General features: G+C 29.6%; 3 protein-coding genes across 5 annotated transcripts in view; 2 read left to right on the forward strand and 1 right to left on the reverse strand.

Annotated features, from left to right (window-relative positions):
* Window positions 1-4,336, reverse strand: part of Vps13B (vacuolar protein sorting 13B) — a 79,364-nt gene extending 75,028 nt beyond the window's left edge. For 2 of the 3 annotated variants that reach the window (XM_014438439.3, XM_014438437.3), the window contains exons 1-4: window positions 4,123-4,336; window positions 3,937-4,041; window positions 3,689-3,866; window positions 635-695 (exon numbers count right to left, since the gene is read on the reverse strand). In XM_014438439.3, the coding sequence (XP_014293925.1) occupies window positions 635-695; window positions 3,689-3,866; window positions 3,937-4,023 (326 nt within the window). In that variant the 5' untranslated portion in view covers window positions 4,024-4,041; window positions 4,123-4,336. The remainder of the gene's footprint in view (window positions 1-634; window positions 696-3,688; window positions 3,867-3,936; window positions 4,042-4,122) is intronic. The other variant, XM_014438438.3, reaches the window with a different exon arrangement.
* Window positions 4,337-6,185: 1,849 nt separating this feature from the next.
* LOC106692520 (uracil-DNA glycosylase) lies at window positions 6,186-10,555 on the forward strand. Its single transcript, XM_014438499.3, has 7 exons — window positions 6,186-6,814; window positions 6,886-7,040; window positions 7,109-7,259; window positions 7,958-8,000; window positions 8,623-8,711; window positions 8,804-8,982; window positions 10,098-10,555. Exons 1-7 carry the CDS (start codon window positions 6,529-6,531, stop codon window positions 10,245-10,247), a joined length of 1,053 nt encoding a protein of 350 aa, XP_014293985.1. The 5' UTR covers window positions 6,186-6,528; the 3' UTR covers window positions 10,248-10,555.
* Window positions 10,556-14,615: 4,060 nt separating this feature from the next.
* The window catches only part of LOC106692516 (nucleoplasmin-like protein), an 11,327-nt gene continuing 7,915 nt past the window's right edge, over window positions 14,616-18,027 (forward strand). Inside the window, exons 1-2 of the mRNA XM_014438495.3 lie at window positions 14,616-14,773; window positions 17,700-17,815. Of these exons, the coding sequence (XP_014293981.1) occupies window positions 14,752-14,773; window positions 17,700-17,815 (138 nt within the window). The 5' untranslated portion in view covers window positions 14,616-14,751. The remainder of the gene's footprint in view (window positions 14,774-17,699; window positions 17,816-18,027) is intronic.

Raw genomic sequence — 18,027 nt, forward strand, 5'->3', positions numbered from 1 at the left:
AATAATACCAGTTTCAGCGAAAGTTAAAAGAATAATATTCAATATTTTAGATGTTTGCTACCTTGATGGACAAATATGAAGTTTTAAAAACAATAAAAAATTAAAGTGACATTAGATCATTTTTAGAAAGGGGAGAATATTACTCTTTTTTTTTCTTCAAACAATATTTGTACTACTTATTTTTAAGTTAAATTCTCATATATCATCAGTGTTTTGTGTATAACTTCAAAAATTGTGTGTTATATTTTTTTATTGGTTATTTTTACTGGAATAGCCATTGTTATAAATTAGTTCACCTACATGGAACACAATCAGGAATGTTCCTTGTTTTCAAAAATATTAACTTATTATAAAATATTACTTAGGTTTTTCACCCAAAAATAATTTTTCAGACCAGGTGTCAAAAATATTGACTCAGTCAGTTTTTTTACATAGCTCTGACAGTCTTATCTTCAACAACAGATTAAAATAAGGTTATCAAATATTTTTAAAAAAATCCTTTTTTTCAAACAACCTAGAGATTGACTTAACAAAAGTTTAGTACAGATTAATTAAATTATTTTATCACTTTATTTCTTCAAAATTGCAAAAATTAGTGAAAATAAAATACAAATATTGTTGTTAACATACTTACTTTTTCTTTTTTTTCTTAGGTTTTTGTTCTTGTCCAGGCCGTTTTAATTTCATAACACATTCTTAAAAAAAAAAATAAACAATATTAAACAAGATGTTACATATATTATGTACATTAAAAAAAAAAAGGTGATTCTAGAAAAACTTTTAAGTTTTGTACTTCCACTTAAAATTAAGTCATTTTAAATTCAGGCTATCATTGTGGGTTCTGGAGCCCTCCTAGGGTTTACCCAGCCGCATAAATTTGGTACCCTTCATTGGGTAAAATTCTGGCGTTCGAACGTGATTCTGACCAAATCACCTCATTGCACAACCATTTGTCTAGTAACAGTACGTTGTAGCAGTACAGATTTTAATTTTTTTACACATACTATTGGTCTGTCCATGTGTTTGCGCCATGATTACTTTTTGAGTACATGAGCTGATTTAATTCTATATTTTTTTATTATTTAGGATTTTGGCTCCCTATTTCAGTGTATGATGTCTGACACCCTGTGTCATTAATATATAATAATAAACTGACACTCTGTGTCTTTAATATATAATATCCTAACTTAATATAGGTAGTAATGAAATAAAAATTGTAACTAAAATTACTTGGAAGTTTTTATACCCTTTTGTGAATGACTTTCGTAATAGTAAACTTGGTTTTAATAAAAACATTTTATAATTTTTTTTTGTTTATTAATTTTTTTTTTTTTAGAATTTCATATATTTGTAACTACCATATATATTTAATTTTACGTATATTTTGGGATAAGAAGTGTATTTTAGTAATCTGTAATTATCTTGGTTGAAAACGTTGAAACTTAGAGACAGGATTCCACACCACATCAGTTTGAGTAAATCACATTACTTTGAATAAATTTTTTTTCTATTAAGGTCTTTTTTTACTTAAGGAAATAACTACCTGGTTTCACTCTGTACTCATATACCTTTTACTTGAAATTAATAAGTAAATTGCATTTGAATATGAGAATACTTGATAATGAAATCACTCAAATTTTTAATTACAGGGTATATTCAAGCAGAAGAAGTTATAAACAACAAGTTTACTCACAATTTTTTAAGTTTTATGTATGTATGTATTAATTACAAAAATACTTATCATTTTAAAGTTTGATGTAATCGATTACAAAAGTAATCATAATTATTGAGTAAATATATACGTGATTACACTTAGTACTCAATCCTCACATACTTTTAACTTATAATTAATAAATAACAAGTTCTGTCCAACTCTGACATCCCACACTATCATTAATAAATACAATTCATATATAAATATATTTTTTTTTTTTTTTGGTCACCTTATGTTGCATTTTTTCCATTAAAAACCAGTATGAGTAAAGATAGCCTAGACGGGATCAAATCGTTCCACTTCATGTTAATGTTAGTGAACCTTAGTTTCCAACAAAAATTATATTTTTTCAACACATTGATTTAAAATTATTTTAGTATTATTGGTAAACTGCTTCCTTAGTTAGTTCAGAATATCTTCAACATGCAATAAGTGATTCAAAAATATTTTATATATTAGAGTAATTAATTGAAAGTGGTAATTAATTAATCTATGCTGGAACAGCTCGTTATCTGATTTTTTCATAAACAATTCATTTCTATTGATAAAAGCTCTCCATTCAAAAAACTACATGGGGAGAATTTTGTGAAACTGTATGTTTTAAAATGCACTGAATCCAAAAATGACCTGAATTTGCACAATGTTATTATTATGAAGACCATAAACATGATTGGAGGGAGATGGGATTGAAAACCATTTTTGGATTATATCTCATACAAGACCTGTGATATCAGATAATTTTAGAATCAGGAAGTGCATATCACATTAGTCCCTAAGTTCATGTTTTTAACAAATTTAATCAGTTCAAACAAGTTGTATTTTATCAATTAAGGTGAATATAAATATATCATTTGACAATAATTAAGTATACAATTGACAATAAAATATTTAAATAAATGAGAACCTAGGAAGGTCAGCAGTATTTGGATGACTTTAATGCATTAAACATTTATAACCTGTTTTAAAGTTAATGTTTTATATTTTGTCAGCTATCACACAAATCGTCAAAAAGCTAACGGACACCCAAACAATTTTTGACATATTAACTACCAACTATATGTTGGTGATTGAGAGATAACACGTTTACACGTTATCGCATAGATATTTTATTGGCCAGAATATAATATGATTAAGTTAAATTGCCTTTCTACACCAGAATCCAGAAAAGTACTGTCACAGTCAACAAGTTAACTTGAACAAATTAAGGTTGAGAGTTGACTATGAATAAATTTAAAGAGAAAGATAGAGAGAAAAAAGGATGCCCTAACAATATCAAATAAATACACGAAAATGTATAATCAACTTAAAATCTATATTTTTTTAATGGATAGGTTGATAATGAATATTTCAAATCCAATTCCAAGCTTCCAATATGTGAAATACCTTTTATTTTTTTTTCAATTACCTGGAACCAGACTATGATGGAACAAGTGTTGGATTAATTAGAACTGAGCTGTATGGTTATCAGTACAAGTTCACAACAGCACTATAACATAGTAGTGAGCATTTACTCACTTATATGCAATGAGAAAAATTTTATTCATTGTTGTGGGTATTATCCTGAAACCATAGATTGAATCGTATTTAAGAGAATTTATAAATATGATCTTTATATATCTACTTAAAATAATCGGCTGATAGTTTGTTTATTCCTTTTAAGATAGATGTGATCTAATTAAATCAGTAATAAAAGCGCAGTACACGAAACAGTAGAACATATGTAAAATATGCATATAAGTGGGTGCACACCAAACCGCAATTGGGAGTTATATTTATGTACTGTAGCGTGGTTATCTTCATAATCAACACTTTGTGTCATACAATGTCTGGCATAATTCAATTCTAAAAGTTTTAGCTATTAGTTTGTAGTTTTATACAATTATGCTTCGCCTCAGATCAAACAATCAATCATGGTAAAAGAAATAAAGTAGGTTTAAAATACAAATTTATTTTGTGGTAATCTACACATCTTACCAATTGTATTGATAGTAACTGTGACGGGATGAGAGGCAATTCTGGTCCATGGGACATGAATATGAAGTTCATGTACATGACCAGAAACAAAACTAAACGGTAAATTAAATTCCTGATCTAATACTTCCAGATCTAAATCCAAATTATGAAAGACAGCATCTCCTTCCCACAGGGAAACCTTAAAAATTTGTATCCAAGTTTAAGTTATTCAATTACAATGTACTAATTACTTTTTTCATGATAATTACCTGTGCATCTTTCCTTTTAAAATTACTAATATAGCGATCAACATAGCTTAAAATAATTGTAGTAATGTAACTTTCAATTCTAAACATTGTTTCCCATTATTTTCCCTAAAAATTTTTAAAAAATGCTACATATTTATTTAAGTATTAAAAGATTTAGTGTGAAACCTTTAATTTGAGTAAACTTACTTCTACAAAAATAAAGAAATATTCCATATAACTCACATAAGTTTAATTAAAAATTATATAAATACAACATATTTATGTCCCCAAGAGTTTAAATTAGTAAGAACGGGACCAAAAAATTCAAATATATTATACAATTGTTAATGCAAAATAGTTATAATTGACTACATTAAACCGAAGAATATTCATATTTCCACTTCAAATCATAACCACCAGTTTGTCAAAACATTGCCAGGTGTTTTAGATATCGATCTTCAAATAACTATCGAAATTGTAATTGAAAAGTATTAATTTAATAGAAAAACAATTTGTCATTCCTTGTATAGTATACTAATGCTTCTATTACAATTTGAAAAATACAATAACAATAAGGAATGGGATCTATATACACTGAATACGGAAATTAACCATTCTAAATTTTAAATTGCTTTAATTTGGGGGGGGGACTGAGATTCATTAGATCATTGATTCCCAACCGTTGATTTGCGGACCATATGTGACCGTGAGAGCCTTGTGATAGTTCAGTAACACCTATTTTTTGACGATATATTGTTAAAACGGTTTTATTAATTATCTTTCAATAAACTGATATTTATCAGTGTATTATTTGTACTAATAGAAAACTGGTGGAACACCCATGGTTCAATGCAAGGATCAAAAGCGAATATGTATAAATTTGCCACTCCTAAACGATCATACGATTTCCGATCGTGGTTTGTAGATTGATCCTGCACCAAGTCCGATTCTTCTGTCTTGCCTAGCCGTGATAAATTCGTTGTCTCGCGTGTTCTGATGGTAGTGCATCTCACCACTTAAATTGTTACCTGAACGGAAAACATACCACGACACCCATCAAACTAAATTATTAACAGAGGAATAATGTTGAAACACGAACTTCACTTGCAATGTTAAGAGACATAGGACAGAGAAAATGGAAGAAAAATCGTTAATGGCCTTGTTAACTATAGATGTTATGTCTCATATACTTTTAATGAAAGATCCTCGACCTTAACATAGTGAGTGACATAAATAATGGGTGTCAATTTTGTCAGGCCAATATTTTTGTGAACTGGTTGTTTGAACTATTTATTCAGGTGGTTCCATGATTCGTTCACAGTCAGGAAATCACACTATTAATAAATGGTCTAGCGACAAGAGTACTGCACTTATAGGTTTGGACAGGATGGAGATATGGTTTAAGTACTAGCACATTACCAGTCCAAGCGTAAGCTGTTAGTCCAATATTTGCAGGAATTATTAAAAATAATAGTTAATTTAAAACTTGACAAAACCACTTTTCGAGTCGTCTGTGAGCTTATTGCTAAAGACTGATTTCGTCTAGAACATTTAAAATTGTTCCTACTCTTTTTCTCCTGATTTCCACGCAAAGGAAGTCCAACCAGGATTTATTTCAAAAGACGAATATTTTTTTTTTACCATAACTATATAATTTATTTTACTAACGATATACATTGAACAAGGAGCAGCTTTGAAACACCCATAATTGCAGGGGAATGGGATGCCTTGTTCCTATTTTAATGAGAAATCCAGAAAAAGAGTAATTGACTTAGCTCGCTGTGATTAAGTTTATGTCGAAGTAAATAGATTTCTCCATTTATGTAATTATCTGTAATATTGTTCATTGAATAGCAAACATGGAAAGAATATAGGAAGATTAATAGTTGACGGTATGTAGTAGATTGTTGGAAGATAATCCGAGTGTCGGTCAATCTATAAAGGTATAAAATAGTTATGTTACTATTTTGTACTTTTATTGACTGCCACTCGTACTATCTTCCTATGAAAAGTATATAGTGAGGTGAAGATAGTTGACCGTAGATAATAAGAGAAGATGGTCGGGGGTTGCGGTTAGCAGAAAAGTATATATGTTATAAGTAAATAATTTTTCTAATAACTTGGTTCATCAACAATGAAAATCCATTGAGCCATTTTGTAGAAATTAGTGCACAAGGTTAACTCAACTACTGTTAATATAAACAGACAGCGCAGCTGGCAAAGAGGCCTTCCCCCTTCTTACACGCCTTCCGTGCTCATTAGCCCTGCCTTTTTGGCCTCACTTTTCTTGGTAGGTTACAGTTTCGATACTACTCCTACCTTTGAGATGCATGTAGAAGGTTATCAGTTTTGTAATGATCTTATCAAGGAGATTTCGTTTATCTCCCTTTATAGTTATAAAAACAATGTATATGATCATTCTAATTATAGTTACCCTTTTTTTTCCTACGATTTAAGGTTTTGAGTTTTATATGTAGTTCGGATATATCTAAAATAAATCATTTTAGATCAAAATCTCAAATTATAATATTCGATCAAATATGCCGCATTGGTTTGTGGTTGTGAGCTGATATTTATATAAATTACAAATCACAGGAAATTTATTCACAAATAATGGCTATTTTCCCATCGGGGAATAGGATCAAACAGGTGGTTTCCCGCCTTTTTCAATTCTGGAGCTTACCGCAATCAGCATCAAACAGATTAGAGATGAGCTGTCAGAAGAAATTGTCTTCATTTTTTTCACCTACCACAAAAAAACCGTGGGGAAGTTCAGAAATGAGCAGTCAAAAGAAATTGGATTCGTTTTTTACACCTACTGCTAAAAGAACTTTAGAAAGTTCAGATACCGCTATAGGTGTTAAGAAAACTAAGCTATCAGAGTGTGAATCAGCTAATGGTATGGGATAAATATTTTAATTATGATTGTAACCTTGTTTTGTGTAATAAAGATGAAAATTCTGCATTTAGTGGAAGAAACCAAAGAAAACATCCCATCTCAATGCAATGTTTTGTCTAATGAATTGTCTAGTTATTGTGAGAAGTTAGAAATTTTGGATAAAAGAATGGGACTTTCCTGGTTCAAAGCACTGAAAAATGAATTTGATAAGCCCTATTTCAAAAAGGTCAGTATCTACTATTTCCTATGGTTTTAAAGAATTGCTTAGTTCTTTATTCTATCTTAATATTCTAGCTCAATGACTTTGTTGTTTCTGAGAGGAAGAAAAATGTCATTTACCCTCCAGACGAAATGGTGTGGACTTGGACACGGCAGTGTTCCATCGAAAGTATTAAGGTTGTTATACTTGGACAAGATCCATATCACAATCCTGGACAAGCTCATGGTAAACATAATAAGATAATGAAATAAGGAAGCTGGAATGAGTTGTACAGAATTATAGATTATAGACACTGCTTTATTTGTCTTTAAATAAATAAATCTTATTTTTAAGTCATTTAAGTGTTTTGGTAATTTTTAAACAATATTGAACAGTTTTTAGTTACTGGTGTGTTAAATGTTTTTTAATTTTTTGATCGCTGAGTTTTAATAAAATATTAACATAAAAAAATTTTAAAACTTATAATTCAGAACTAATTAAATGTAATCTGGAATAACCCATGAACAGCTTAGAAGGCAAGTACTATTAATCTGATTCTTGGCCTTTCGTTGATCTTCGGAAATATTCTCATCTTAACTAAATGAGTAATAGTTTTTTAGAAAAATGTATATTAGATGTACACATTAGGCCTTACTGTGTTCCCTCTTGTAATATATGAGTTATGACCATTGATCTTTTCTCTCACATTGTCAAACTATTAACAACTTGGAGAATGGTTTATAACAGTCAATGTTAATTGCATCAGACAAAGTAAATTGTTTGTTCTTATGTAAAACAACTCCTTGTCTATACCTGCCCTACACATTCATTACTGGTAGTAAGTATTTTATTTCTTGGTTGTGTTAATGATTGTTTAAAATTCATTTTTGTTTTAATTAATTTATTATTTTACATAAATATTATCTACTTGTGTGTTGTTTTAGGTTTATGCTTTAGTGTTCCTATCGGTGTTGCTGCACCTCCTAGGTAATTCTATTATTGAACTTGAATTCTTGAAGTAATTGATAAGCAATTGGTTTATTAATGTATTTTTATTTTAAAAATTTTCATTCTGATATCTAGTTTTAGCTAAATCATTAGCTAGGTTTAGATAAAGTCTTGATCAAAAACCGATCACTAATACATAAACAGTTATCTGTATTATTAGAAATTATTTTTATTCTTTTCTTATTGTTTCCTTTTTCCGATCCCTTGATAATTAAAATATATTTTTCCACTGTCATTACTATTTGTTGAGTATTTATTGTATTGCTTTCAGTATCTTAAATAATATACTCAACAAAAAGTTGTATTGCTTGGATAGAAAACACAGCATACTAAAAATATTTTTTATGTTTCCTTAAGTTTTAAGGTGAATGAGATATTCAAAATCTGTGAACATATCACCCGATGAAGACATACTGCTTCTCATTGGAACATATCCAGAATAAGTTTATATACCGTCAAGGATATATTTGCTAATTTAAATCTTATACTTTAATCAATGAGTTTAAAATATGTTCTTGTATCTGTTTCAATTATATATTTTACATAGCTAAACATCTAAATGTATTCATTTTTATTTTATTTTTTTATTTGTTTCTTTCAGCTTACTTAATATGTATAAAGAATTGGAGAGTGACATAAATGATTTTAAAATACCAAAGCATGGATATTTAGTTGGTTGGGCTAGACAAGGTATTTTATCTTTGATTAAAATGTATGATATGATTTGGTGATAAAATCGATGAGGTTTGATATGAATAGGTTTTATTTTATGTATTTTTCAGGTGTTTTGCTTCTCAATGCTGTTTTAACGGTTAGAAAGAATGCTCCTAATTCACATAAAGACCAAGGTTGGGAAGAGTTGACAACAGCTGTTATCAAATACCTTAATGAAAATCAAAAAGGAATTGTGTTTTTACTATGGGGCGCCTATGCACAAAAAAAGGCTGATTTTGTTGATAAGGTTATTTTGTTTTTTATTAAATCTCTAAACCTCATGAATATGATGTATTAGAATATACTTATCTAAGTTTTCTTAAAAATTTGTAAATTTATTTTTTATTGATACTATTACGATCCTATAAGAACCTGGGTTTCTCGTTTAATCTTCCTCCACTTCGTCCAGCTATCTCAAGCATGGTTTTCTCTTCCTTTACCAAATTTTCCATACGTTGGTCTACGAATAAGTGTTTGAGGATTGATTTCCTTGCTATATGAACCAGCTATCTGATTTGGCTCTCTCTTACATCTGACATTTCTTGTTAGTAAGAATTCTCTATTATCTATGTTCACATACTGGGCCGTATATCTCGCACAAAATTCGGGTTTCCCATCAACTTGCTATCTTAGGCCTTAGATATTACCCAGGTCACAAAACCAGAGGTAATAACAAATTTCATAACTTTCTCATACTCCATAATCTTAATCCTGTGAGACAGGACTCAGTAATTCAGAATTTTTCTAATGACAAAGCTGGATCTATTACCGGTCATCTTTGCTTTCAGTTCTTCTACCATTTTATTATTTTCAGTCATTAGTGCACCCAAATACTTTAAAGTATTAACTACGTCCCAGGTTTGATTTCCTATTTTTTACATATTTATTTCCTACACACAGTTTTCTTGAAGTTAACATGAAAATCTGTACACGAGTGAGCATATTCTTGAATTTTTTTTAATAGTTATGCATTTAGTAATTGTTAATTTGTTAACAGAGTACAAGAGGGCCTCAGGTTCATGCTCCTTGGTTTTCCATGTTTATATGTTGACAGTTATATATGGTGATGCTTATTTGCAAATTTATTTTACCCAGAAGGTCATAAACATCTAATGTTGTCTTCATATATTAGTTTCTATGTAGAACGTGTAATTCGTCAGGGTTTTGAGGCTTCATAGAGCTTTCTAGTCCTGGTGTAGTGTGAGAATGATGAGAACTGAAAAAAACTTCCTATTCTTCCCCACAACTCATTTGTTACCTATTACACTGTATGCACTCGCATGATGGTGCTATTTTGTAAATTTAAATGTAAATCATGTCGTTTATCACGATAATATATTTATGTATTTTTATTTTTTTCAGAAGAAGCATTTTGTTTTAAAAACGGTTCATCCATCTCCACTGTCAGCTTCAAGGGGTTGGTTTGGCTGTGAGCACTTTTCAAAGTGCAATGAATATTTGGAAAAGGTTGGTAAAAAGCCAGTTGATTGGACTCGTTTACCGGAAAAGTAAACAACAGCAATATTTATTTATATATTTCATATTGCTAAAACCAAAGTTCCTAATATTAATTAAGTCTGACTTTTAAAAATGTTTTCAATGGCTTTGGATTATTATGTGCTGAGTAATAATAAAATAAGATTTTAATATGAATAACCAGCATTTTATTTTAAATTGGCTGTTTAAGACCAAAGTTGAATCTTTTTTCCATTGCAGTCAATAATTGACAAATGACTTGTGAATTATTTTTTCACAATATTAAGTATAATATATTACCTCATGATTGTGTAGTTATACATTTAAAAAATTTATGTTATGTTCAAAACAATAATTTTTATGTTTATGAAAGTTTGTGTTGTACCTTGTGCTTTGAAAAATAAAGTTTTCTTTTTCAATTAACACAGTTATATGTTTTTATTATTTTTAAATTACAAGCCAACTAATTATTAATTATTACAATTAATTATTTATATTTTTACATTGTTTCTAGAATAGGGACATCTTAAGAGAAATTAAGCCATTAATAAAACCAGATTAAATTTTTCTGTAATACAATGGTGTTTGAAAAATGCTTTGTATGTCATATTTGATTTATGTATTCCATATTTTATATTAACCTTCAAAATCTTAATATTTATTCATCATGTTGTTAGTTTGGTTTCTTCATAATTTTTAGATGTGGTTATTAATTAATTTAATATGGCTATAATGAGTATGGACATTATATACAAATCCTAAACACTTTATTTGTTCAGTTATCTTTATTAAGATTAAATTTTGGTTTAATCTATTTTGTTACAATGGAATATTATTGTGATATTTGAGATCTGTACCTTCAACTTACTGTATTAGAGATAAATTTATGGGGATTTGCTATCGGAAATATGGAAGATCCTGAGGGTGTTATTACACTCCTTTCTGTAAGAAGTCCTATTTTTAACAAATGGCAGTATTGTTGTAGGTACCTCATCTGTTCTTTATTTATCTAAGTATTTGTAAGAGTAAGAGTGCCAGTATTTGAGGGTGTGAGGTCTGAATCGATAAAAGTTTTAATGTATAGGGTACTGATTTTACTTTCAAAAGTATTCATCAAATCCTAAAAAAAATTGTAGGTAGTTGCTTAAAAAAGCACAACAGAAAGATTTGTAATATCTCTGTGCTTAATATATCGTATTGGTCAGACACAGAGAAATATGTTACTTTACATGCAGTATGCTTAAAAATAAAACTCAAACAAATTCAGTAGAAATAAATTTAGAAGTCATTTTGCTATATTACGTACCTACTATAACTAATGTTTTGCTAATGGTAGTTATGATATATGTAAAAGCTGTAAAAACATTTGTTTATTAACAGTCTGTTTTAAAAAACAACTTAATATTGAATTATATGTGTGGGTTAAAATATAATATAATAGCTTGAAATGTTGAATTTTTATAGGCAGGACTGTCTTTAACCGAGTGGGGACCTTCAGATTATTTTTTGAACTACTATTAGTTATACAAAGAAATAAAAATTATCTGTCGAGAGTGCTAGAGCTACACGAAATCAGGGCCTGTACCTCAATCAAAGAAAATAGTGTGAATTCACTATCTTTTACATTTTTTCGAACACAGGCCCAGTTCGCTGCAGTATCAAATTTTTGTTAAACTTTCAAAAGTATAGGCATAAGTTTAGTTCTGAAGACAGTGGTTCTCTTTTTTTATAAACTAATAAAATAGCTTAGACTTTAAGGAAAAACAAACCTTTTAAGTTATGAAAAGTAAGACATTAGCAGAATAGAGAAGTAAATACATAAGTTTTAAGGTCAAAAGAAACAAAATAAACCAGCACCTTCCATACCAATGGTTCCCAAATCACAAAAGCCCCAACCCACTAAGCAGGAAAGGTAAATAATAAAGCAGTTTTAACAATAACTTCTCAAAAAATATGTGTGCTAGACTCTCCTGTGAACCACTTTTCTGTATCAACTTAATAAGGAAGACTTGAATACAGAGTCAGACTTGGGAGGCGAGAGACCCTCCATGGACATACTCAGAAGATAGGGCTTATGTCTTAACTGGACAAGTATAGCAGGATGGTTCTTCAGGCCAACTATGAAAAAATCAAATTTATCAATTATAGGTAAGTGCCCCTACTGAACTTCAAATATATGAGCTATGCTTATCCATTTAGGACATATGCTAATCCCTCAGGATCTGACAGTTAGTTCCATATCTAGGCCTTAGGCATTAGTGCATTTGCAGTCTCCAAGTTGCTAAGGTGGGGCCTCAACTTCCTTGGCTACAAACGGCCCGTATTAGAAATAAACTTAATAAAAATTAGAAATGAATTGTCTGTTGATGGCTTCATACGGTCAACTATCTTCTTACAATACAAAACCTAAATTGTTTGAATCTGAATCTCATTGAAAGCCGAATAATTTTCCAGAACGTTTTTTTTTATTTTGTTAATCGTGCATTGAATTTCATGTAAAAACAATGAAACTCCCGTTCTTATTGACTTTAGCCGGGAATCAGGAATTTAAATCAATAAAAAACCTTATAAAGTTTTTTTTTTTTAAGGGCTCCAAAATACAATTTCTGGATCCACTCTAGAGCTAATGATGAAAAAGATTATTTACTCACGACAGCTCACTTCCTGGCTTTACTAAAACACATTTATACCGAACTTGCCAACATTTCCCGCTGCAGGCTGTCGTTAAATATCGAGAAACAATATTGGAAACATTCCTCATCTTCTACAACTTCTTCCACAAGAGATATAGACAAGTGTTTATTAAATGTGAATACGCACATGCATGTTTCAAAACGAGCTTATTAGTATAATTTTGTGATCAGTTTTTACAGACATGCCTCGTGCGGTTCTCATTACCCCGTAGGGAAGTCCCAAGCGTGGTGGATGTGAGGAAGTCGGTGGAAATGCCTTCGAATCATAGGTGAAGAATTGCGTCAAGACTGGTCCGGTGGTCTTGGGTTTAGACAGCCGCCACTGGACAGATATGTAGGGATAGTGATCGGTGGTATTGGCGTCAAATCTTCGTTTCCTTAAATATTATTATTATGCACGTAATATTTTTAGAATTGAATATTTATGCGTATATTTCAAAAACTATGGGATGTATGAAAACCACTGAAGCGAAGATAACAACTATACAGACACGTGAAAAATTACACAATACTATTGAAAAGTTGGTTCCATTCCATTCCACTCTTTAGAATAATTATTGTGCCTCATCCAAGAATATCTGTTCTTGGCTAAAATAACACAAGCTGAGAGGTGAGCACATCATCACTGACATGAGTGCTATCTCGTGGATTGTAATGTCTAATCTCTGAACTGTACTTGCTTACCCAATGTTTTTATTTCACCTGACACTGTAAGACAGAATTTTCAAGTTAGTTGCAATTATTTTTTATTTTTAAAGCAAGTCTTGGCACGGCAGGACCGGTCCCATTACCGGAACGCGCACATTTGGTAAAATTGCTGGTGTTCTCGATGATGCCACCAGATTTTCCTGTAACGACTTAACTAAAATTTCCTTTGTTACAACTAATTAAGAAACTGTAACAGGATATGAATGTTTTTTTTTATGGTTATGGAAACGATGAATCCTTACTTTCCGAGGATTCTCCCAAACATGGTTTAGAAGGTTGTAAACAACGTTTAAAAAGATTATTTACAGGAATGGAATGGTAAGTTATAGGCTTGTCCTCCCTCCGCAGATTCAGTTTTTAATTTCCTTTTAGATGTATTTGTGTATTGGATTTCAAATCCCTACGTCAAAGTATAGGTAGTCTAGGGCAGGTAAAGTTTTTTGAATATTTTCTAAAAAATATTTTAAATTAACTTCATTATCCAATTATTTAGAGGAGAAGTTGTTAATAAGTATAATGTGGAATATAATAATTTATCAAATCTTAATATAAAGAGCTATTCAATATTAAATTCATTTAATACGGCTTAATCAAATTCATCCTTCCTTTTGATGCAATAAAGATTGTAAATAAACGATTAATGTACGTAAAGGTTTCTGCGTAGCTGTAATTGGCATATTAAAATTTCAAAATTATGTTAATAATTTAAGGATTGAGGTTTCATATTCTTCAGTAACTACTAAAATCTGGTAAAACGTATATCATATTTAATCTTTATATTATTTCTTTCAATATAAAGCAAATCGAGGTTTTTCTCCTAAAATCACCAAGTGTTTGTAATTTAAATCAGATTAACGTAACTATAGAGGTAATTTGATTTCCAAATAAAATAATATATTTGGTGTTATTGTGGCATTCAAATATCATTATGTACTACAAGATTTTTTTTTATTATTTAAATTATTTATTAAATTTTAATTTCGTAAAATGTAAATTATTGACGGACAATTGGTATTTTATAGAACGATTTGGTCACCTTCTGTTGAAACTTGTCCACCACTCTCTAACAACTCCGCCATTAAACTACCGGCTCTCCGTTGCATTACTTCTTACATTTATCCACATTTACCGAAACCATCATGACAGAAGATTACTTTTGGGGTACGTATTTATATTTTATTGATCATTTATTGTAATAATCTAACATTCTCTGCTTAAGTTTACATGTACTATATGAGTAACGCTCTATTCATTTAATAACTACAAGCCTAAATGTAAGCGTTACCCTTTCGGTATCCAATATTACACTAATATTACTGTGTTTTGTAATTTAAAGTTTTGCTGGCTATGAATTCAATGCCTACCTTCCCAATTTTCTCTCAATTGTGTGTTGTTACTTCATATTAACATGTTAAACAGAGTTGCTAGTATCACATTAAACTATTGGCCATATTTCCTTGCGTTGTTACTGATGTTTGAATTACATTGTGGAAAGAATTACAATGAAACTCGATTTGTTGTGTAATTTAAATGTTATTTTGTAATGTTTTTTTAATATTTAGTGAAGTAGGTTATATTATTACTAGTAAACAGTCCTCTTACTAGCTAAGAAATAAGGATGCTCCAAGGAATTACATGAATTAATGAAAATGTTTGTTATGATTATTACCAACAATAATTTCTCCATTTTATGTGTTGTACACTTATGGTTTGTGTGTGCATGCTTTTCTCATTTCTGCCTTTTCTACACTCGTTTTACTGAAATATTGGCATAAGTTCTGGATTCTGCGATATTGCTTAAATTATAAAGTATCTTTATTCTTAATCTACTCTTATGTTATGTTGCTTATGCTCTTGTTTATTTTATTTTTTCACTCATGCTAAACCCTTGCATTTCAACATGGAAGGTTAAAGGTTTGTGGAAGTGTGCATTTTGACATTGTACTTATTTGGTATTTGTTAACTATTTATTGCGGTTATTATTCTAATAGCACCCTATTAGTTGATGAATTTAATAGTGTGAAAATTGGAAAAACAATTTAGTCTGGAACCTACTAGGAAATAGGTTCTGTGATAAATGTAACCTGTATTTAAAGGAATAATTGATGGTAATATTTCATATCATGTTTGGTAGTTCCCAGTTACATTGCAGATCACATAGTTTCTGACTAATTTTAGTTTTATGTGAAAATGTACTCATTTATTTATGGGCTTATTGGTTATATTCTTTCTCATTTTGATTTTATAAGTGTTTTTACGGTTTGTTGATGTTTCTGTTATTTATCTTGTTATAGTAGAATACCTGACCCAGCATGTAAGCTTAACTGATTGGAAGTGTTTTCCTATTGATGTTTTGTATTACCTTTGTTGATGTAAAAGGTTTCTTATTGTACTAGCTCATTCATCATTTGAGTAATTATTCAATTTTATGGACAACTGGTATTGACTTTAATTAAAACTATGTTTCTTTGGATGTAATTATCATGGTTTCCTTTTATATCTGATTACGCTGTCATTTAAGCTGTTTTCTTTCTAGGTCTGTGAAAAATTTTCTTGTATTTAAGTTAAATCAACAATTAATTCCCTATTTATAATTGTTTATAAAGGTAATAGTTCCAAAATGTCACTCCAACATGGCATCAATATTCCAACAAGATCTTAGAAGCTTATTTTAGATTGCATTCCAAAAGTAAGACTGCTAGCGAAACGAGTGTCGACTTTGTTTAGAATAAATAACTGATTTATGTGTAATGGTTAGCTCATGTTACACGGTTTCTATGGAGGTGAAATGTTTGACAACTGTAGTACCCTTTTTCATTTATATATATATTATATATATGAAATATGTATATGTATATATTATTATATACCACCGTTCATCACCAGAACTGTTTTAATTATCAAGTATGATCAGTATGTGTACAAAAACAATGACTTAAGTTATAAATATAATTATTATAATTGTGATTAATATGATAAACCAAGTATAAAGTTAAGATAGATCAAGTCAATAATGCAACATCTTTATTTAATAATTAAATGATCCAGATAAAAGATAATTAATAAAGAATATCCATAAATACTATATATGTTTTTTATGTGAACTAGATGTTAATTATATTGGATTTCTAATTACAATTGTTACCGAAATCCTAAAATATCCGATCCCTGTCCAATAGTCAATATTATTTGTTTTTTTATTTAATTAAATTTTAATCTATCGGATCCTGCAGCCATATAATTAAGTTCTTATCTCTGGATTGTCATTGCATGTGGACATCAAAAATATTGAATTTTTTACCTCCATTTAGATTTTCATTTTTGTCCCATACACAATTGAATAAGGCTCTGTGTACCATTAAGGGTAAATATAAAGATATATACAATCTGCTAGTAAGTTAATTAAGGAGAACTTTCTTTTTTTTTTTTTTTTGTTAATCTTTTCTATTACTTATTTAATCTTGGCCATCCCCAAACCTGTTTTGTGCTGTGATGAAAATATAGTAGTAATTTATTTGTTACAAATTCTGGAAAAGTAGCTGTTTGCATATCAGTTACATGCTCCGCTACTCTAGGCATTTTTCTGCTATGTTTAAAAAATGGCCCTTTAACTATATAACCCTTATTATAAATTATTTTGTCTTAATTGATAGTTACTAAATTACAATTTTACTTTTAATTAGTATTAAATGTAAGGTTACCAGTTTACAATTTACTGTAAACTTCCTGTGGTTACATAATAATATATAAGTTCTGAGTTATTCACATGTTTTAGTGGTAAGATTTTGAAGTTTACCTACAGTTTTTTTATTCTTTGTGACATCAGCTTAAATCATAGTAGGATTTGCAAGTTTTTGAATTCCTTAAACAGTTTTGTTGGAAATTTATGTCTCAATGTTAGTATAACTTTCGAAATGATCAATGTATCAGATAGATCAAAGCTCGACCATTACAAGGCTGCTCCAAATAATGCAATACATTAACAATTCAAAACTATCAAATACTAATAATGATTGATATTAAAAACATAAAACAACATGGTAATTGTTATTTCTGCATTTTAAGAGAGAAATTTTTATTCCCTTAGGACTTACCCTTGACAGCAATAAAAAGAAGGAGGTATGGGACCCAGACAGAAATCCTGCTTCAGGAGGAGGTGACATGCAAGGGTTTCGTGGAGAACATACTCTCTTAGTGAAACAGGTATGTTCAAACTTAATGAATTTTATTTTCATTGAAACATTTAGTTATAACTAATTTATATATAGAATTAAAATATAAATTTGAATTACTTGTCTTGTGGATTGTGTAAAGCAATTTTATTGGGAAAATTTCTGTTAAATAATTTAATGAAGTGAAAGAGAAATAATATCAAATAAACTATATACATAAAAACTCTATCGTATAATTATTAT

This window comes from Halyomorpha halys, unplaced genomic scaffold (genome assembly GCF_000696795.3).
Source record: "Halyomorpha halys isolate HHAL.00 unplaced genomic scaffold, Hhal_1.1 Scaffold58.1, whole genome shotgun sequence".
Lineage (NCBI taxonomy): Eukaryota > Metazoa > Arthropoda > Insecta > Hemiptera > Pentatomidae > Halyomorpha > Halyomorpha halys.

Coding starts and splice junctions, on each gene's coding strand:
- LOC106692520 (XM_014438499.3), top strand. CDS start 6,529: ATGGCTATTTTCCCATCGGGGAATAGGATCAAACAGGTGGTTTCCCGC. Junction 6,815..6,885: donor AGAGTGTGAATCAGCTAATG/GTATGGGATAAA, acceptor TTCTGCATTTAG/TGGAAGAAACCAAAGAAAAC. Junction 8,983..10,097: donor AGGCTGATTTTGTTGATAAG/GTTATTTTGTTT, acceptor TATTTTTTTCAG/AAGAAGCATTTTGTTTTAAA.